General features: G+C 38.0%; 1 protein-coding gene across 24 annotated transcripts in view; it reads right to left on the reverse strand.

Annotated features, from left to right (window-relative positions):
• LOC118263888 (coiled-coil domain-containing protein AGAP005037) overlaps positions 1-23497 on the reverse strand; it is a 355131-nt gene that overhangs the window by 87767 nt on the left and 243867 nt on the right. For all 24 annotated transcript variants that reach the window (XR_004782630.2, XM_035576117.2, XM_035576144.2 and 21 more), the window contains one exon: positions 1119-1275. Coding sequence is in view for 23 of the 24 variants with exons in the window: in XM_035576117.2 (XP_035432010.1) it covers positions 1119-1275 (157 nt within the window). In the remaining variant the exon portion in view is untranslated. The remainder of the gene's footprint in view (positions 1-1118; positions 1276-23497) is intronic.

Genomic DNA, 23497 nt, shown 5'->3' on the forward strand with positions numbered 1-23497 from the left:
AGTGACGTATCTACATACATTCATTCATCCAAAAACAACGTTTACACCAGTGGTAGCCAACCGATGGACCATGGACCACGAGCGGTCCTAGGAGGACAAATGATGGTCCGCAAAATTTAAAAAAGTACAAGAGCACTCAAAGAGGTTAAAGCGCGAATTAAACTTGGGTCAAAGAAACCAACTGAGTGTTACTATTACTGATCCCTATTTCTGTGAGAACGAACTTCAAAACCCTGGACAAAATCTTAGTTTGCGATTATATAGATAGCAATATAGTGGTCCCTATTTTAACTACAACGGTATAAAAGTGGTCCTTGACTCGGGAAAGTTTGGGAACCCCTGGTCTACACTCACTCAGTCACTTACACAACAACACACATGTAAGTACATATTGACACAGATAGCAATCCCACAAGATCCTAAATCTACATATTACACAAGTCCTCCTTTTGTTTTTATTTCCTCACAGTCATCTTCAGCTTATAAGTGCCCACTTCCGCCTCTTCTCGCTTGGAGAATCTTCGACCATTAATTACTATGCTTGGTCAATGTGGATTGGCAACTTCAATTTAATTAAACATTATACGCCCAGGTTTCCTTACTGTGGAAAAAAACTCGGAAAATGTCACATTGCTACTTGCCAGGTATCCAACCCTTACGCAAGAGAAGCAGGCACCCTAATATCCGGGCTTCAGTCATGTCAGTTTTTATTATTTTAATCTGTTATTCAAAACACACATGTATTGCCCAAATACCTAATTTGCAGAAATTTATTTTATGAATGAAAATTATCGTTGGCTTCAACATTGTAAAGACCTATTCCACTAACCACATATTACTGGCTATTGTAAACACAGTAAGCTTGTTTGTTATTTTTTACGCTTAATCAACTCAATCAATATACGAATAACAGACTAAATTATGTATATTTATAGCTGTTTGTGTATGTATACCTAGAACATAAGTAATTGTAAATTAGGGCGCTATTGTACTGAGCAATAGTACGCATTCATGTAACACCCACATTACACGAGTTATGTTTAGAGCCCCAAAATAGGGTGCGAGTCGATTTCAAGATAATATAAAATAGGTACTCTTTTAATTAGGGAGGTACTTACTTGATCCCAGCTGGAAGGGCCGGAACAGGGTGGGGCGGCATTCGGAGGCATGGTCAGCGAGCCTACGCCGACTGCACCAGGGAAGGCTCCACCGCCAATGTCCGTCGCCTCGAAGAGACGCAGGACAGAGCGGTCTCGTATGTCCCGTAGATGGGCCCTGTGGAAAATAATATCCATGTGAGTTTTTCCCTGTAGGTACTTTCGACACTAGTGACATAAAGTGAAGGAAAAACATCCTGAGAAAGCCTGGTCTTTTAATTTCTAAATATAAGAGTGATATCACCAACCACCTCTGAGCAAGCGTTGTGAGTAATGCTCATATATTTTCGTATAAAAAGAGATCAGTAGTGGACACTAATATTATAGGCCGATACGCTGACGTTAAAAAATTAAAGGCTTTTACTTTGATTGAATACATTTTTTATTAAAAAGATAACGCTGAAAATATTATATGAAACGGTTCTGTATCTACTCGCACATAGACTTTCGCGTCACGACATTTTTAAAAGGAATATTGAATTATACTCCAGTGTAAAAATATTAAGCCAAGTGAATTACTTAAGCATTTTATTGACCCCAAGGAAAATTCTCAAGGAGCCACTTTATCTAGGAAGACAGAAGGAAGGAGGAAGAAGGAGGAAGAAGGGGATTGTCCGAATCTTGTTGACTAAAAGCCAATCCGGCGATCCAGGATTCTACCATAGCTACGCTAGGGAACGAGATTATGGAAAGCCCATTAACCTCCAACCTCACTCGCGAGCAGTCCATGTTGCAGACCCCTCTCCCACCCCTGAAGGTAGATGGGCAAGTGAAATAATGATGTGTTTCGTAACAGTTCACGATTGATTAGAAAACATCGTAAGAAAACCTGGGCCAGTTTCTAATTATAAGTTTGAAATCGCCAATCCGTAATGAGCAAGCGTGATTATTAATGCTCAAACCTTCTCCGTGTGAGAAGAGAGCTTTGGTCAGCATTGGGCACTTATAGGCTGTCGGTGATACTTATATTCATATGTCACAGAGTGACGCCAGATTCTGTTATTTTTTTCTATCTGTCATATGGCTGGGCATATGGCATGATGGGCTTTCCATGAACTCTTTGGAACACTCTCAAAAGATTTTCTTTTTTTTTCTCACAATACGTGTGTATTGTGTTGCTTATTACAGAAAGTAAAAATAAACATTTAGTAAGTCGTACAATTGTAAGCTTATTGTGATAATCTTTATCCGCCACCAAGGTCACGACTTGGCCAAAGTTTTCATACACTTGTTACTTCGGCCGTCACCTGTTGCGTCCACTGTCCCAACTGTGGGCCGTTCTTGTTTCTACATTTCAGTTTTCTAAAACTTTAATACCTCATACCTACTCGTATAATAGATATTCTCTTAGTTAGAACCAAATCTAATCAGATTATCGATAGATTTTACGTTTTCTTTCGTAGTTACTTCAAACCTGAAAGAAAACTTCAGTTTTTTTTTTAAAGCTTCTCAAGCATAAGGGTGCGCGTTTCAGGCAAGCATAATAGTGTTTACTTTCAAAGTTTATTTAGATGCCATAATAATCGTTTTTTAATTAAAAGTCTGAAATTATCAACCCATTTAAGGTCTATGTCTTTGCATTGGCCCAGCATTGGCGCAGTTACAGGCTGGCAATGATGACGATGATGAGATTGACACAGTAACTAAACAACAATGAACAGTAATTCACGCTGTAATTACAGCTCCAGTTAATGGTATTTGATTCAGTAAGGAGATAACTACCGCAGGTGGTTTGACATACGGCGAGATTCGATCCACTGGCCTAGATGTTGACGCCGTCCTGGGAGTCAATTAGTTAGAAACAGGTACTCAAATAAATAAACTTATGTGGTAGCCTGCAGACTTAAGGAGATGTGTGTTCAAAACCTGGCAAATACCAATGTGACGTTTACGAATTATTTTTACGACGATGAAAACATCATTAGTATTGTATCATCATTGATAAGTGCAAGCAAAGTTTTTGTTAAAATTTTCAACAGTCGCTCAAACGTCAACGATATTTAAAAAGTCTACTAGAAAATTGTAACCGCCTCTACTCTTGTCTTAAGAGCTGACCTAAAAGGCGTCATAAGTATTTAATAGAGAGAAGCGAGTAACTCACTCTGATATACCTGAACTTTTTAAACTGCCTGCTAAGCGTGGACAGTATGACCAACCTCTCTAATGGAGGAGGCTTATAGTCCAGTGGTGGAGTTGTCATTATGTGTGTTATTATTATTTCATATGTGTTATATCGGACATAATCTAGATTTTTGGATTTGTCACCCGTTTCAGGTTTGTGTTCGGCCCTATCAAATTTGATTCAGTACTTTATTTTCCTTCAATGTGTGGTTCCGGGTCAAGATTCCGCGGTTTAAAAGACATACAGTCCGTAGTTTCAGTTTACGTAATATTTTCATTATAAAAACTAAAATTGGAATACGTTTCTCTGAAATCTGTGGCTAGATTTATCAAACCGACTGTCTGTAGGTTTACCCGTACAGTTTTCGTTCCCGTGAGATTTTCGGAACGAAAACTATCTTTGGTGTTTTGCTCAATCTCAAACAGTCGTATTACCGAATTTTACTCAAGTCAAATGCTCATTGGTTTATAAGACTGAAAGTTCCGGGATTTTGATGCAGTATTTTCGTTTCCGTGGGATTTCTGGGGTTATAGGTACTATCCTATGTCCTTTCGCGAGTCCCAAACTATTTATGAACAAAGATCCAATTTGGTTTTCTGATTGTTTTTTTTTTTAAATGAAGTAACATTTATTCTTGGGAAATTGATAATTTAAAATTTTAAGTTGCAGATATATTTAAGTAGTGTTTTTTATTATTATTTAGTCTACATATATTTTATTGGTTAGTAGGTACTTTGATTTTTTATAAAATAATATGAATTTTTCCGAGTTATATGTACTGTTTAATATTATTAAGACACCGCTGACAAAAAGTAAAGAAATACATCGTGAGAAACCTTTTTTTGAGGACGGAAAATCATTCAATGACTTCTCTCGCCAGGGCGAGGCGAGAGGGAGTGTCAGACTCTTACTGACTAAAAACCACCCCGTTCCTACTCCTGCCTGTCGAGCTGGAGCCCCGGTAAACCCGCTAGGTAGTCCGCAGCTCCGGATTATGCATCAGCCCTACTGGGCCTCATCTCTGGTGGTCGGATGGCGCGGAACGCAACGCGCCGCACGCACGGGTCTGGTTCTGGTCGGGCGGTGGCCGGAGATCATCACGCGATCCCCGGCGCCCGGAGTGTCTCTCGCGACGGCTGAGCCGTGAAGAGGTTCATTACCTCACACGCCCTGCCTCCTCCTTAGCTAGCATAACTGCTTAGCAGAAGGAGGAGACGGCATCTCAGTCCCCCTCGCTCCGCACCATGGTCTGAACCAATGCCGGACGCGAGAGGTCGCCGACGCCTACCACATCCCTGAGGACACGGCGGTGCTCATCCACGCAGGGCAGACCGCCACCGTATGTTCCACCGTGTCCTCCAGGCTTCGCAGTGATGACACCCGGGCGTTTCCTCCCGCCCAATCAGAAACAGGAACCTACCGAAACTCCCATGTCCGGTAAGCACCTGCGTCAGTTGGTAGGTGAGGACGCCATGGCGCCTCTCAAGCCACTCCTCAAAGAAGGGACTTACCGCTGTAATGACAGCGAGCCCATCATGAGGAAACCTGGGCTTATAATTTCTAATTATAAGTTTGAAATCGTCAACCCGCATTGAGCAAGCGTGGTGATTAATGCTGAAAACCTTCTCCGCGTGAGAAGAGGATTTGGTCAGCGGTGGCCATTAATAGGCTGTTGTTGATGTTGTTAAATATGAATCAAATCTTCAATGGATTCTTTAAAGAATATTCTTAAAAATTTGAAACAGATCGGACCAAGGAATGACGTCTAATTTAAAAATCTCTTATTATCGGACGTCTGCGTCTTACAAAAAACGCATTCTCCAAGTATTCGATTTTTCAACCAGCCCCAAGCCTTTTAGGTAAATTTTCAATGAAGATCATGAGTTAATTTTGTTAAAGTTTCAATTTTTTTATATTTTTGTCGTAATTTGGTAAAGTGATCATAATAATCCCTGGTTTTATTGTCAATTAAACGTATTTTAAAATTATTAAATGTTGTATTTTTTCTTCCGACTTAATCATTATTGTTAATCCAAAAGTTTAAAATAAATAAATGTTTATTTAAAAATCTAAAACAAAAAAATAAATAAAAATATACTCCAAAAAAATTGTAAAGCCGTCCAAAATATTTTTTTAATCACACTAATTTATTATCAAAGACCGCGATAAACTGCATACGAATGTTTACGGAAATTAATCGATAAATAATGCACTAATTCACAATTTATTTTATAGTAATATCATCACGACAAGTATTGTAACAACACAAATAAAAATACAACAAAAGGAACATTCGTCCTCCGTCCTTGACCCATATTTAAAATATTTTAAAAGGTCAGCCTGTTCTTCACAATAGGTATCTACTTGAAACTATTAAATCCTGATTTTAAACTTAAATTAACTTTAATAAACAAATAAAACTAAATTTATAATTCTTAACTTTCCGAAAGAAATAATAAAGAAAAAATAAAAATTTAAAAATAAATAACCAAAAAATAAATTTCACTTTTTAAACTAAAAAAAATAAATAATAAAAATACATAATTAGAGTACTTACGGACAACGATAGTCGTGAACATGGGTGAAACTCCTACTCGGTTTCATCTTGAAACGCCACCGCGCTCACGAACTTTTTCCACCGACTGTGAGTATGGTACGGATGGTCCAGAGTCGCGAGGGAAACTGAGTGCTAACCTCCCTGCGATAGGGGTGCGCACCCCGCGCCAACTGCCCGCTACACGTCCCGCCAAAACGCTTCGCAACTTCGCAACTTCGCAACTCGCCAAGCTAGGCTTACTCTCACTACCTTTACGTTATTGTTTTAATAAAATATCTGTTTTTAATTTTAATATTTGCATTTATTTTGTCTACTATTATTATAAAAGTTGTTCTTATTAAGACTTAGTAATAAACATGGTTTACCTGTAATTTATACCTTTCTGAATTTTAAAATCAACGAACGTTTTATAAGTTTGTTTCTTTTATTTAATTTTATGTCATCTATGTGAAGAGAATAAATAAATGAATAATTCTTAATTTATTAGATCTTTCTTTACTAGACTGGCTATTCTTAATATGTCTAAATCTCTCGAACTAAATCATAATAACTTTATTAAAACAGTGATAAATGAGTGAAGAAGTTTATATTGGTGGGAAATCACGAGATAAAGCTCGGTAAATTGACTATGCAGTGATTATTAGGGATTGTGCTTCAAACAATATTTAGTATTTCATGTGCAGATATACATATGTATAAGGTATCGAATTATTTAGTTGATTTTATCTTTTTGAATTAATTCCCTATTAGTTAGTTCCTATACGGTATATAAAATAATATCAATAGTTATAATTATGTGATGCGGGACGTTTAACAAACGATGGGTCCCTTCTAATAATGATTTAACTATAGTAATGTCATTTTAGTTCCACATATGACGTTGTACTTTAAGATAATGGTAATTAGAGCGTTGTGTCCATTGCTACGCTGACATTGAGTTAACAAATGTAGATTATCCCAAAAATTAAGAATTCGATTAAGAAAATTAATTGTTTTTTACAGAACTGAATTCCTGTATTTATTTCTTTTAATATCATTATCATAATGAGCGCAGGAAATGCGTTTGTCTAAGACAAAAATAATCATCTTTTGTCCTTTACTAAATAAAAAAGGAATTGTCGGAGACGTATAAATTTGTGTAAATAAGTTTTTTGGCCAAAGTCACTCCTCGCGACGCGTTTACGGGTAAAGAATTTCAACTTTATCCTTTTGGATTGAACTTACATAATATTTGATAATCTATTATAGAAATTCGCGAATTATCGACTGGTTATTGTGGCCATCTGCTTTAACAACACGACGCGTGACATGGCGTACCATATAACCTATCAATCCACCGCGCTGGTTAATGAAAAGGATCAAGTAAGTAACAACATGGAATACCTACTTACATAATATTTGACACTTAGGTACAATAGTTTTGACTAGCTATCTCAGTGAGTAAGAAAATCAGTCAGTTAAGTAACTAGTAGTAAGTTTTAAGTAACGTGCAAACTTGGAGGAGGTGAGTGTTCATACGCTACTGTTGTTGACTATGGAGGGTGTCTACTAAACTGACGTGCTTGACATGCCCGCGGGTAGTTGGGGTGCGAGGGAAGCAAGACATTGGACTCGCTATAAAACTATGGTATTTTTATCAACTGAACTTATAACATGAATTACTTATGTCAAACCAAAATCTCAGATTTGTAATTTTCAGTGTTTGACAAAATCAATTCCTGTTCAATGATTTTAGACTGATTCAGATTAATAATGTCGGCGGTTAACCACAGGTTACTATTGTGGTTTATGCGGTAATAGCTACTTACTTTACCTAAACAGCAAGTTAACTTATTACAGCGTTTACTGGAGTATTAGTCGAACTTTACTGATTTACAGTTTTATATATGTATTTAACCCAACCTAACCTACCTACGGAGAAACAGACGAATGTCACACCTTTTCCCATTTCTGTAGGTTAGTCGGGAAATCCTTACTAAGTTACCTCATCTGCACTTCCTAAAGGACACAATTATTTCTAGTCTAGTTGTTGTACGATTCTCAGAAAATACCCATATAATTTTATAGTATTAATATGGCTGTGCGGCAACGCGACGCGACACGATTCGAGGAGGTCCAGCAGAACTGTCTCGAGTTGATGATGTAGGTATTATTTTATGGTATAAGCCGGTAATCAACTACGCGGTTCATTTGATGGTAAGCTATGACCGCCGCCCATGAACATTGGAAACACCAGAGGCGTTACAAGTGCGTTGCCGGTTTTATGAGAGTTAAGAATTTAAGGGTTGTTGGCGATTCGGATATTAGAAAGATTGGCGTAATTGGGCCTCTGGTAACCTCACTCACACAACGAAACACAACGCAAGCGTTGTTTCACGTCAGTTTTTGATTAGGCCGTGGTATCACTCCGATCGAGCCGGCCCATTTGTTCTAAAGCATTTCTCTCCCACACTTATGTCATAATAATGATTAAGTGATGCTCAATACTAAATAACTTTCATATCGTAACAACTCCTTCTATACATTACTCTTTGGCTGTGACCCTGACCTTGGTTATACAATACAGGATCTACACATGATCCTGACATTGTCAGCTGTGACGGAGTGAACCAATTACTCCCCGTCTTACACAAGCTCGGGAGGGGGTCAATAAGTCAGTAGATGCACACGTGTATGCAGAATGCAATCAATTTATAGACGGGATGAAGTATAAACTATTGTTCTCCGAAACGGAGGTCTAAGCGAGACAATGTATTTTCTATTGTGTCATACAGGCAGTCTAGAGATTAATTTCTGTTTCGTTTATTTGCAAGAGCGCTATTGATGACTTTGTTATTTAAAATGAGTCCTATTGTACCTTCTAATCAGTTTTAGTACACTTCACAGAATTTAACCCCTCTATCATCCCGGTCGCGATTAAATGGTTAATTATGGCGTATGGTCAGAAATGATTGTCAATTTTACGGTATAGGAGGCTAAGCGGCAGACAGATCACCCGATGGTAAGCCATCAGCGCCGCCCACTCGCAAAACCAGAGGTGTCATATTATGTAAGTGCGATGAAGGAAACCCCATTTTTTCACTATAGGTAATATTGAACAGTCCACTTTATTATTTTCACGTGAATATTATAACAACGGATATGTTTAACCAACGATATATTTTAATAAATTAATACACAATTAATAATATGTTTTACACGTTAACTATTTACGGAAAAATCTTAATTTCGGTAAAACCAATGTTTAATTAACAAAGTAAAAATGTACATATTTCATTTATATTGTCATCACTCTTTTGTTTTTTTTTTTTGTTATATGTCGACTGAAAGAGAGTGGGCTTGATAGGGAATCCTATTGTAAGACCACGGCCACGGCCATATATTGTGTAGTGTAAAGCTTTTCGTGCCATAAATATATATTTATTATTTTTATTAACATTTTTTATAAGTGCGCGAGAACTATAACTGTAACTTTTAGAACAGCTCGGTGTCTCACTGTATCCTGCCATCACTCCTTAGACAACAATCATCAAAATATATCTTCGAGGAGTTAGAAGAAAGTTTAGAAATATTGCATAAGTATGTGTTTTAGTAAAAATGGATTCTAAATTGTATACTTGTGGCGAGCAGTGTCTCAGTGTAACGCAGCTGCAGAGGTTGCGCTGCGCTAGAAAAGACACGGGCACGAGCGGAGCATGAGCCGAACTAAATTCGTCTAGTGCGGACCGACTTACGATGCTCGAACTATCACACTACGAGCACAAAAGGAGTAATCCCTTTGTGTGTAAAACAATAAGAATATTGATACATGTCCAAAAATTGGGTAAGGATGTGGAATATTCGCCAAGAGCCGCGAGTTCACTGCTGAATATTTTCGAGGACAGAGATTTTTGTACGTCTACACTTGACGCTGCGAACGACGAGTATGGCTCCGCTTTTGCTTCACTCGTGCTCCTTAAGGTGTTTAACATATCCCAGTCAAGAAAACAATAAAGGATCAATGGTAACAGCTCGCACGGCAAAACCTGAACGACGGCAACGGAAACATGAATTAGTCACTTTTTGTATTCATACACATTGCATAGGCGGACTTCACTCCGTAGAAATTTAATATTAGTCTACCTTCGCCTGTCTCTACCACCTAGAGATAAGCATGGTAGTGGTAGCTCACGAATACACGAGAGTTAGCGAAATGTACTTATCACATTACAACTTTACTCTTTCAGATTGTCAGTCTGCATATGTGAGCACCGTGTTAGATTAAAAGGTCCCTTAATAAGTGCTGCCATTTGTATTGCGTGTTGCAATTTCTCCGCATTGTTCTCACCTACAACATATGTACAATTATTTATTGCAGAAATGTAGCAGAAAAATTGTAAACATGTTTAAAGAGTAACGAATGTAGATTCTTGCTCGTTCTTCTCCATTCAAAGCTACAATTTGAAACGAGCACTAGCTTCACTGACGGACAGACTGACAGACTATTATTTATTACTTTATTCGTTGACATTTCAAAACTACCTAATTACCTAATTACCTAATTACCTAACTTACCTAATGATGCTTTGACTTAGACATCAGCCTATAATTAGTTAGTGGCTGCTGCCGAGCAAAGGCCTCTTCTCAAACGGAGATGGTAGCAGGTGCCACAACCTAATAACAAAATATAACTAACCGGTATTATAACTACATAAGTGTAAGCAGTTAAATTTACATATACACAGTATCTAGTTAGGTTTTAATATAATTTTGTTTAGGAGTTAGGGCACCGAGTTTTAAACTACCAGTGGGTAGTGAGTGCAGTACAATTGTTAAAATTTAACGTATATTGTTAAAACGTAGTTTTGTTTATATTATGCCTCAGGAATGGGGGCAAAGCAGAAGGCTGAAAGTATTATGTTATATACAAATATTATATGCATATACTAGATATATATTGGCAGTGGCACTTGCTATACAAGGCAGTCTTCGGAATATTTGCAACAAAACTAGCAACAAGTGGTTGTATACATTCGAGGAATACTTTTCTTCGTTCGCGAAGGAATTTCGACATTTTCTCTTTGTGTACTCTCCCAGCGTGCTTAGGGTAGCTGGCAGCTATGCACAGTTCGTCTATCGCTCAGTATCTCACATATTTACGGTCTTGAGATATATATTAGATAACCTAATGGTTTCTTCCAATAGAAAGAATAGGGATGATGACGGGCTATGAAAATTAAAGGTCTATTTATTTAATTGGTGAGTTAGATAATGAAAAAATATTGGACACGTATTTTGTTTGTCATATAAGATAACAATACTTAGGTAAAACGAATCAAATTTTAGGAGTGAATAACTAGGTCATTTCTACGTAGAAAAAGTACCCAGAAGTGAAATCACACGATAAGAAAATAAAAAATACGTGTCTAATGTTTTAAAATAAACTACCAGACGGACATTAGAATAAAAATAGGTAGTCAACTACCTTATTTTACCCGTGCGTGCGGTAGGCTTAAAGAGCCATCAGACCATCACAGCGATGGGGCCCAGTAGGGCTGATGTCTGATCCGGAGTTGCGGACTACCTAGCGGGTTTACCGGGGCTCCGGTTCGAAAAGCAGGAGTAGGAACAGGGTTGTTTTTATTCAGTAAGAGTCTGACACTCCCTCTCGCCTCGCCCAAGGTGTGAGAAGTCATTGGATGATTATCCGCCCACAAAAAAAAATCTACACGAAATCTACCTTATTTTAACATATAATATATTTTTGAATAGATATTCATCAAAATTTTTCTGGTTACAATGTAAAAGAGCCCTCAATAATAATCTTCCAAAGATAGATTATGTTATTGAAAACAGCGTGTAATGATAAAAGATTGTTCCTCGAATTATGGCTGCTAAATATGGACGCGCGTTAAAGAAAATTCTATGTTGTGTATCACTATTGTGGTAATGTTTTTAACCTTTGGTTACGGAGTCCTAAAAATAAACAAATTCGTACAACTCAGTATTTCGTGTCCAAAATTGGTAGATAATTATTTCTATACTCCGAATTAGCCCATAACTTATGACCTCTTCGAAGCTATTTAAGTAGGTATACGTATACATAAAACACGTACGTAGAAGAATATTGTTTAAGTTAACTTTGTTTTTAAAAAAAAATGTACACAGCTTAAGCGTATTAAAATATTTTTGATAGTAAATAAATAGCGTTCCATAATTTACATTAAGTATATAATTATAGATTATACGCCTCCTTTAAAAACGAGAGTTTGTCACAATCTCCGACCATGGCAGGTAGGTTGGAGATCACAGTTTAAAAGGTTCCGGTTGATCGGGGAGGGCATTACGAGCCCATTCTACAGGTGAGAATTTGTTACAATCTCCACGCCTGGCAGGCAGGTTAGAGATCATAGTTTAGTTTCAGGTTCATCAGATAGCACATAATGAGTACAGTGCATTACGAGCCTACTTTAGAGACGAGAGTTTGTTACAATCTCTACGACTGGCAGGCAGTGTGGAGATCACAGTTTAAAAGGTTCGGGTTCATCGGGGAGTGTATTACGAGCCTACTTTACAGACGAGAGTTTGCTATAATCTCCACTCTTGGCAAACAGGTTGGAGATCGCAGTTTAAAAGGTTTAGGTTCATCTGGGAGTGCATTACGAGCCTACTTTAGAGACGAGAGTTTGTTACAATCTCCACACCTGGCAGACAGGTTGGAGATTGCACTTCTAAGGTTTAGGTTCATCTGGGAGTGAAATACGAGCCTACTCCAAGGACGAGAGTTTGTTACAATCTCCACGCATGGCAGACAGATTGGAGATCGCAGTTCAAAAGGTTTAGGTTCATCGGGGAGTGCAATACGAGCCTACTCCAAGGACGAGAGTTTGTTACAATCTCCACGCATGGCAGACAGGTTGGAGATCGCAGTTCAAAAGGTTTAGGTTCATCGGGGAGTGCAATACGAGCCTACTTCAAGGACGAGAGTTTGTTCCAATCTCCACGCATGGCAGGTAGGTTGGAGATCGCTGTTCAAAAGGTTCAGGTTCGTCGGGGAGTGCAATACGAGCCTACTCTAAGGACGAGAGTTTGTTACAATCCCCACGCCCGGTATTTTTTTTTTTTTAGAAACACGCCGGTAATCTAGCAGACGTATTACCTGATGGTAAGCAATCGCCGCCGCCCATGGACACTTGAAACACCAAAGGCGTTACAAGTGCGTTGCCGGCTTTTTGGGAGTTAGGAATTTAAGGGTTGTTGTTCGGGAATGGGGATGGGGGAGATTGGGAAGGGGGGAATTGGGCCTCCGGTAACCTCACTCACACAACGAAACACAACGCAAGTGTTGTTTCACGTCGGTTTTCTGTGAGGCCGTGGTATTACTCCGGTCGAGCCGGCCCATTCGGCTCTCCCACATTTGGTAGGCAGATCACAGTTTTAAAGGTTCAGGATAATTTGAGAGCGCATTATAAGCCCAATAGGGCTGATGCCTGATCCGGAGTGTGACACCCCTCCCGCCTCTCCCAAGTTTGGAGAAGTTATTGGATGTGTTTCCCGCATAAAAAATGTCCTCTTAGCTTTTCACAATCTCCACGCTTGGCAGGCAGGTTGGAGATCACAGTTCAAAAGATTCAGGTTCATTAGACGCATTATAAGTCTCCTCTAAATAAGAGTTTACCACAATCTCCACGCCTGGCAGGCAGGTTGGAGATCGCAGTTTAAAAGGTTCTGATTAGTCAGAAGCCACGGAATTTAAAATTTTAAGAAATTAAATAAGTAGGCTTGCCATCATTTCCGCATTTGGCAGACCAGTTGGAGATGGTAGTTGGAAATGTTTAGGTTATTTAGGAAACACGGCCATCTAAGGTAGTCTGAATTCGAGCAATGCTCTAGTTCCTTAATCCGGTCTTATGACACCCGTGAGAAGAATAAGGATGGTAACAAATATTCTACTTCACTGTCCACGACAAAATGGCTTGATGTTATGGTTCTGTATTGATCGTCAGCCTAATACTTCATTCATATTGTTTGTATAATAAATAAATGATTTGACATTGACTTGAGACAAATAGAAATCAATTATGGAATTAAAACATAATTTAATAGCACAAAATACTAATCGTTTGTCTGAAGAAATAATTCAAAACTCGCGGATAACATAGTCGGCTTCGTTAATTTACTGTACAGTAGCGCAATCTGGTGGTCATAAAATGGCACTATCGCTCAAAGTGATTCTAGTACCAATTGATAGATGGCGCTGATACAAACTTTCATAACGTATTTTAATGACATTTATTGAAGATAGATGGCGTTAGTTGGTGTGTTGCCTGATGTTTGAAATGAGCCCACACGAAGAGATGGGTATATTATTATCTCGCTAGCGCAGCAAAGGTGCTTATAATATTGGTTTAAATTTTGATGTGTTTTTGCTTACTGCATTGATTACATTATATTATTTGTTTCGCAAGGCTGGTGTATAATTTCGCTACCATAGGCTCTATTCTAAAATTATGCATTAGGTATATCCTCTCGCCTTTTAAACGCCGAAAGGTTTGGTAGAGGTGCATAATGTACAGTGTCTTTCCCTTCAGCACTACTACTGAGTAATTTTCGCAAAGTATTAAGTATAGTATAGGTAATCTTATATTATGAACATTATGTCATGTGTGAGCGATTTACTACTGACTACAAGAAAGTATAATTATTAGTTGTTTTGCAATATGTATTTCAAAACAAATCAAACTCTATTTACGAACTAAAGTAAAGTTCATTCTATTTATTTAATATGAACATTACATACCGGATACAACACACTGTGTGTATTGTTAGTACCAACATTATGTATTTGAATTAAAGTAAATAAATGCAATAATGATTCAACAGGATCCATTATTATTAGGTCGAGCAAATACGAATACAAATAGGTAATAATATTATATTTCAATTTTTACCCGAAACAATGATTCCTCTTCGGACAAGTTAGGTTTTTTTATGTTAAATGGGCCGACGTTTGGCCGCTATCTCGCCTGATAGTAAGTGATGATGCGGCCTACGATGAAGCACGACTACCTTTTTTGGGCACAGGTTGCACGTTCCACGTTTTATAATATGATAATTAATCAACTGATTAGTAAGATATTTGACTATGACCTAGAAGTGAGTTTTTAGCACTTAGATTTAGATTTCAGCCATGATCGTCCCACTGTACGGCAAAGTCCTATCTACCCTCCATCCGCGCCCCTCTGTTTTAAACTTTTTGCGGCCAATCCTTGTCATAGATTTTTTACCATAAATAAATTAATTTGGCGTTCACGTTTTCATAAAAAAAAAAAAACACTTTATGTTTGTAACGGGTGCCTAATGCTGAAGCAGCTACGCTATTCAGTATCTATCAATTCAAACTTTCGAAGTGAGCTTGGTTGCTTTTCGCCCGTCTTCGGTTGAGATTATTCTCACCACCAATGACATGGCGGACTGCTATCGAATACATTTCGATCTCTCGAATTGAAAGTTACAAAATAGTGTAGCAGGTCGGTTCGCTCATCGTGCTTTAGGGCTGATCTTGTAGAGTGTGAGATAATAAGAAATAAAGGGTTAGGTAATAATATTGAACACATCGTGTCATCTGTAGCAATTTTAGTGGTTAGTGTAACATGTTAGACTATTCTAATAATTATTGACTACAAAACAAAAATAGGTAGTTGAGTGACAAGCTGGCAAAGCTTCATATCAAGGAGTCCGTTGAGATTAATCCATTTTCAATACTTATATTTATGCAAAAAATATAGTACGTTCCTACACGTGGAAAATATTCGGATCAAGGGCACAGCAGTACCAGTCGAACAAAAGACCATATTGGACCTTTATTTTTAAAACGTCATTATGTGGAAATGATAAGTTACTTGAGTGGGATTTTTTTATGGAACACACCGGCAAACTTTTAGACGTATCACGTGATGGTAAGCAATCGTCGCCGCCCGTGGTCACTCGAAACACCAGAGGCATTACAAGTGCGTTGCCGGCCCGTTGGTTAGGAATTTAAGGTTGTTGGGGAATCGGGGAATCGGGGATTGGGAAGATTGGGAAGGTGGGTGATTGGGCCTCCAGTAACCTCAATCACACAACGAAACACAACGCAAGCGTTGTTTCTCGTCGATTTTCTGTGAGGCCGTGGTATCACTCCGGTCGAGCCGGCCCATTCGTGCCGAAGCGTGGCTCTCCTTACTTAAATCCCACACTGGGATGCCGTCTCCTCGTTTTGCGAAGCAATCATGCTCGCTAAGGAGGAGGCGCGAGGGAACGAGCCTCTTCAAGCCCCAGCCGTCGCGAGAGACACTTCGGGCGTCGGGGATCGCGTTATGATCTCCGGCCACCGTAAGTGCGGGTCTGCGGATGGCGAGCAAGGGTAGCTCACCGCCCGACCAGAACCAGACCCGTGCGTACGGCGCGTCGCCTTCCGCGCGCGCCTCAAAGAACCATCACCACAGATGGGGCCCAGTAGGGCTGATGCCTGATCCGGAGCTGCGGCCTACCTAGCGGGTTTACCGGGGCTCCGACACGAAAAGCAGGAGTAGGAACGGGGTGGTTTTTAGTCAGTAAGAGTCTGAAACTCCCTCTCGCATCGCCCAAGGTGGAAGAAGTCATTGGATGAACTTAAAAAAAAAAAACCTGCCTAACTACCTACTTATTATCAAAATACATTTTCAATAAGTACACGGTACCTTTAGATTTGATTACAACTCAAAGTATACCGTACTGTGTTAGTATGGTATGACTTACTCACCCCAAATTACTTAGAATTAAAAACTTTCGACAATACATTGATTTGAAATATTGTGTGACGTCACGATATATTAGATCGTAAAAACTCGTATTAAAATAACGTACTCCTAAAATTTAATTCGTTTGATCTCAGTATTGTTTTCTTATATAAGTATGACAAACTTACGGACGACGGACTTAATAGATTTTATTTTTCATACCTTATTTTAAAACATACAATATTGAACGCATGACGGCCGCACCATTAGTTGTTTGTTGTTACATTACATTTACATTTAATTTCTAAATAGAACAAGTCTTATTTAATATTCAAATACATTAGCAGTTCAGTGGAACAGCGAAACTTATTTATGAATGGACAATTAGTTTCGCTATTTATTAACCATACTTGTAATTTTTTTATGAAATGATTTTTCTTTCGTTTCACTGGTCGAGTGGTGGCAATCGACTGCCGAACATAGAGTTTCAGGTTAAATTCTCAGTCCAGACAAAGCATCATAAGTTTTTGGTATTTCTTCATAATTAAGTAACTTTTTGTAGGTCGGTAAGGTGCGTTGGGGTAAAATCGGCGGAGGGGTAAGACGACGTACAAATCAAAAATCTCACTTATTTGGCTATATTTTTTAATGCTGATCACATTGCGTGGCACGTCATTAAGCCCCGCCACACCCCGCGGTGACCACCACTCGCTCCGGTCAACACAGACGTGTACCCACGCCGTTTTAGAAAAAAGGCAAATTTTATAAAATATTTGTTTATCCGGACTTTCACCTACATTTTTATTTGCATATTTTAGCAAAAGTATAGCTTATTTTGACATGGTTTTGCCTAAATTATATAACTAAGTTTTGAGCAATGATAAAATGATAAAACTAATCCAGATTTGTCTATTACCTCTGTAGGCTGAAATCCGGTGTTACCTATGTCGGGTAAAGATCGGACAAAAATATCCCTATTCGAAAATGGGCAGTGTTTGTCAAACTTTTGTTACACATGATTTTAATTTAATTTTAAATAATTACTTAGGGCTGATTTTCCCATCTTCAGTTGCCACGTAAATACTCGCGAACCTCTTCGCGGGCCACTTCTTATACAAAAGAAGCGCTGGAATTAGCCATGCAGCAAATAAATAATAAAGAACGCACGTATGCAGCCACTTCAAAAATGCTTGTGGGTAAATCTAAACTTTGGTATGCGGGGTAAGATCGGACAAATGAAACGAAAAAAAAAGAATCATTTGGAACTTATTAACTATATTTGGTGTATTAGGTAAATTTTTGTGATGTCATGTTAAAGTACAGGAAAGATCGGCTACGTTCCTTTCATACACCTTGTGCTCCTAGCACTAGAAATTATTTTAAATTGTTGTCCGAACTTACCCCATGATGGCCAAATCGTCATCACAATAAAAAAAAAATGTCCTGATTTTATAGGCTTGCAAATCAAAAAGTATTGAGTATTTATAAATAAATTAAATTTTAAATTACACTGTGTTTAATCATTATTCGTTTCCACTATTTTTCATTAATCTACTGCGTACCAAAATTGAAATAAAGTTTTTGCAACATCCTTGCAACTATTCGAAAATCCGTCCGATGTTACCCCAACGCACCCTATATAATTTTAGTTTAATTTAAAAAGACACAATAGAAAATAAATTGAGTCTCACGTGGATCCACGTTTCGGCACACGATGGATTAAGCATGGGGTTCGGAATCGAGTCTAACATACACTAGTGTGTCAATAAAGACAAGGACAGTGCGTCCTTGTCCCAACCACAAAGCACAGCCTTGTATCATTGTCCCAGCCCACTGCATCACATACTCCATTCATCTCTAATAAAGCAATGCAACCAGGAATTACATTCGCGCCACCAGGCACGAATACACAGTACCAATGTAAAACAATTGAGCCCTAACAAGCCCTATAAATAGGGATTCCTGTTAGTCCGTATTGTAGCACGTGACGCGTGAACAGAATATTTATTACAAAACCTTTTGCCTGCGACCTCGCCCGCGTGACCTAGTAACTAATAACTTCCATCTGCCTCGTCAGCTTGTGGTAGTCTACCGTCTACCGACTATGGACCCATAGTCCTCCAGACCTCAGACCAAAGACTTCTCATCATAGAGTCTTTAGACATAATTGTTTTTAGCATTTTAGGCTGCATGAATTTTCGTCAAAATCGATTGATTCGGTAATAAGTAAATAATAGTACATACATAAGTACCTATCGTAACTTGTTTTAATCGAGAAACTACCCGCCTCTTACGACTTTGCATGAGACCGCGAGGGGTTTAGCGTTCAATTCCCGAGTAGAGCAAAATGTCATTGGGTTTTTTTGGAATGCACCTACTAATACCATAATATGTCAACAAGCTCACGACTCACATACACGTGTTGTGTGCAGAACGTGCTATGTGCATTTTGTCGCCCTTCCGGGAAATAAAAAGGATATTGGGTTACGCAAGATATATAAAAGGCATATAGTCACATATAGTGTCCAGCGCACGCCACCGGCCGGTGGTCCTATGCTTTTACGTTATTCATAATCGTATTAAGGATGTGACATTCGATAGTTAGCCCACGCCAGGGCTCCCACGTCTCCTCGCGTTAATGGAAAGCCAAAAAACAAAAAAGCCATCAGCACAGGCTCCACTGAAAACGGATTATTCTGAAAGGTTTTAAAAATTAATACTGACATCGGGATATTTTTGTTTTTCCGGGAATTTTGTAATAAAATGGATTAAAGAAGTGTATTATAGTGTTTTATTTTTGTTATTACAGTTATTGAGAGAGTGCTCGGATGTAAGACCGCTGAGCAAAAGGATTAAGTATTGGATATAATTCCTGGGTCGACAAAGCATTACCTATTAGTTTTTTCGGCTTGGCGAACTCTGTAATTGATTGCACCGTAAGCCACGCAACGTTCACGGGTTCGATTTCCGCACGGAGTAGTTGTTTAAATTAAATTGTTGTTCCGGGTATAGGTGTGTATGATGTGTATATGAATTTGTATGCTTGCAAACGCACGCACGATACAGGAGACATGAGAAATCCCTAGTGCAGAGCAACGTTAAAAACAATTAGAATTACACCTATTGTATGGTAATTGGCATTTAAATGTGGTTAGGTTAAACAAATGCATAACAGATTGACTACAGCTTGTTCTAATCTCATCCCAGTTACGTGTGACCAACACAATACAATACACTAATTATGGCACGTACTACATGAATTGGCTAATTAATTATATTCACTCCCAATAATGGCTCATTAACCTAAGTGTAAATGAACTTAGCCAATCACAGCCCCTATCGCAGCAGCGGATCTGATAAGGACAAATGGCATTTAAGAGATTTTCAGATATGTGCAAATCGAACTAAGCGTTTCATTAGCTAATTGTTCTAAAGACCAAGAGACTTTGGATTGTGTATTTTGCCATCATAATAATGTAATATGGCTGCAGTTGTACTTACTAAGTTTTTGTTTTAAGAGTTGACAAGAAACTTAATAAAAGTTTTTTAGTATAATCTTTATAACGACAGTAGGGGAAGGACTATGCTTGATTTTGGAAAGTTCTTTCAGTCTTCATCATCATCGAGGTTTATAGAGAACCCTGCCCGCTGTTGTACATTCCTGTCAACTTTGTAGGCTTTAGTCGGCGCTTATAATACCCGCGTGAAGAACAGAGTTAGTGACCAACGTTCTCTACATTCACGGGCACCGTATATAAATAAGTAGGAACAAATTGCAGAGTTATAGACTAGAATGAAAAGTTTCTATTAACCTAATTACATATTTAATAAATAACCTATTTACGTGTTAAGTGCTTCGTAATAGTTTAGCTTTTTACTGTTGTTCAGTGTTTCAAAATTATTAATTCAATACTTTGCCAGTAGTTAGGTGCGTGTTGTGAGTTTTCAATAATGTTACGAGAGTTAAAATGTTCCACAATAATATACTATCTGTATATTGTATGCCTCCCGGTTGGAAGTTGTAATTCAATTAATAGTCCGTTTTATTCGAGAAGCAATGGAGTGCTTAAAAGGACTTTTAACATTAAGAAGTATACTTATTAGTAAGTATATTTCTAATTATAACTTTGAAATCGCTAACCCGTATTGAGCAAGCGTGGTGATTAATGCTCAAACCTTCTCCGTGTGAGAAGAGACCTATGTTCAGCAGTGGTCACTTATAGGTGTTGATTATGATGATATTACGAGTGTTTCGTAGTGTTAAGAAAACTTAACATTACGAAATATAGTATCAAACGTAATACCCATTTGTCACCAGTTAATTTATAAGGCTTTAAGGTAGTAAAAATGTCATTCACTTTTAATTCCATTGTTTTTTGTAAACCATTTTGTTGTTTGTCGTCTACTAACAACGTTTTCACATGACTGTAAAATCAAACCAGTTCAGTTATATATGGGAACATAATACGGCCAAGATACTATTCAGTGTGACCAGTGGAATGAAATCAGTGCACTGATTGCTGGCTTGTGAAACCATTGTATGTAACTCATCTTTGAATATATGTATCTATTAGCTATTGGCCGTATATATAAGATACATTTATATTGTCACATGTGTCTATTTTTGGGGCAGCCAGAGATAATAGAACGCCAAATAACAATTCAGAATAGATTTATTTTATGTTTTTGAACACAGTATACAATGATCTTATACAGAAGCTCCTCTAATATGTATGTTGGTGCCGCTGTCACTCTGGGCACGCGCGTTTCGCGGTGTCACAATACCCCTCTATAGTTTGAAATTGCTCTCTTTAATCACTGTTGCCCAGCATCAGGATGGTTACAAGTGCGTTGCTGGCCATTTCGAGGTTTATTGGCCACCCTCTCATATACAACGTAACACATTTCAGTTTTCTGTAACTCCGCCTTGAACTAGCCCAATCATGTCGAAAGTTTACACTAATGGCCCCAGCATGGTACTGGCTACGTGTCGTGTGGTACTGGGCCCCTCTATCTATCAATGAGTTACGTGCAAATTGAAGAGGTCGGCGAGGTCGCCCGCCCTGGCCCGCCCCATACTTCAAACGGTCCGGCTTCAATAGTGCAGATGACCATCGAACGATTTTAACTCGGTTAAGATACTAGTACTTGAAAATATTCATCAGTTCGGCAGCTATACTGTAGATTTTATTTAGGTATTGCCTTTGAAAAAAAAAATGAAATGTTTTTTTCCTTTTTCCTTTTTAGTTAATTGCATCAGATTCCCTAATTTTAGAGCACTATCTGTCTATCGGTTCCATTAAAATAATTAAAAAACGTTGAAAGGTTTGGTATGGAAAATAGTTCAAACTATTTTATCAATCAGTAGATTACGTTGACAGAGACTGACGCTAGCTTTTATCTTTTCTGTGGTGGACTAGAATAACACTTTAGCTGAAATAAGATTTAAAATCGGAAACCTTTAGCAGGATCACTAGTAACCTCTCATTATATTGAGTAAATTAATCGCTTCTATTATTTTATGCTTCAACTTTCATTTGACAAAGTCTAACCGCCGCGCCGCCCGCCGTACCACCAAAGTCCATTAATGGTTACTTTGGGTTATGTAACCATCCTTGCCCTAGTAACTTTTTTCAGATCAAAATAGTTGCTAAAGAATACTAGCAATTATTAAATGTCCCTGAGTACGGCAGTAAGATTTGTAATATCCGGGAAGGTTTTATAACAACAAAGAGTTTTATAAACCATTAATAAGACGATAGGTAATGGTACAGGTACTTGTTTCTTGTTTAGCGAAAATGTAAATTTTCATTTATATTTCACCTTCGCTCAAGAATTTTCTTGGACAGGTGACGGCTGACGGGATATTAAACTTCTCTTCTTCGTATATTCTGGCAACCTGTCTTGTCTGCCAGAGTTTATTTTGCAAGCTTCTATCTAGTACATTAAACATGTTACCAACTTTTCTAACTTTGATCGACCTATGCAAAATCCTCACTAAGTATAAGTATAAATGGTTTATATTGTTAACACCCAAATTGAAAGCATAGATGAAAGTAGATAACACAGCTAAGAAACACCCCATAGTACACTTCATAGTCCCATCATTCCCACAACTATCTCACGCATGGAAAACTATTACTCGCAAAGTGAAGAATCACTATCGAAATCGAAAATTAAAAAAACTTCATAAATACATATACCGTACCTAAATGCATATTTTGTTACGCATCGAAAGTAATTTAGACCGATATCTACGTATTAAAAATAAAATAATATCACTTTCTGAGACTACAAATCTTTCCTTCCTCATAGCCTCATTCTGATATTAAAACACGATTTATGGATGGCCTTCCTTCTATTTCGCACGTCCGTCACCCGAAATTATCAGGCCTAAATCCAGACACTCCAAATACGGACTAAGTCTATTAACCTCGATGTCACTACCAAATTTAGGTTTAGGCGGCGATCGTGTTAATTCTGCAACATTCTAGCATCTCTGGGACTGACCTAAACCTGTCTAAGGAAATCGAAGACTGCTATTCTGGAATGGTTAATGATAAATGATACGTCTAGAGAAATAGGAAGTTATAAATTCCTAGTTTAAAAATAATAATAATCATATTAGGAGAAAATCTAGTGAGCTTAGCATGTTTTCTGTACGCAAACCAAGATTCTTTACTCCGCCTTTCAGTTTCAGCAATTATTGTTGTACAGTCATCTAATCTACCTAAATAATAATAGCTAAGTTTTATGATAATACAACAAATAGACGTGTGGGTAATTTAGTTCATAGATTTTATTACATTGTTCTTTACAAGTCAGGTCGACCAGTATTAGAAAGAACAGTAGATAAATAACCTTTTATTCTCCAAACCGCATATTTATAATAAAAAACCTCTTCTTTCAATAAAAATCAACT

The sequence above is a fragment of the Spodoptera frugiperda genome, chromosome 25, assembly GCF_023101765.2.
Source record: "Spodoptera frugiperda isolate SF20-4 chromosome 25, AGI-APGP_CSIRO_Sfru_2.0, whole genome shotgun sequence".
Taxonomy (NCBI): domain Eukaryota; kingdom Metazoa; phylum Arthropoda; class Insecta; order Lepidoptera; family Noctuidae; genus Spodoptera; species Spodoptera frugiperda.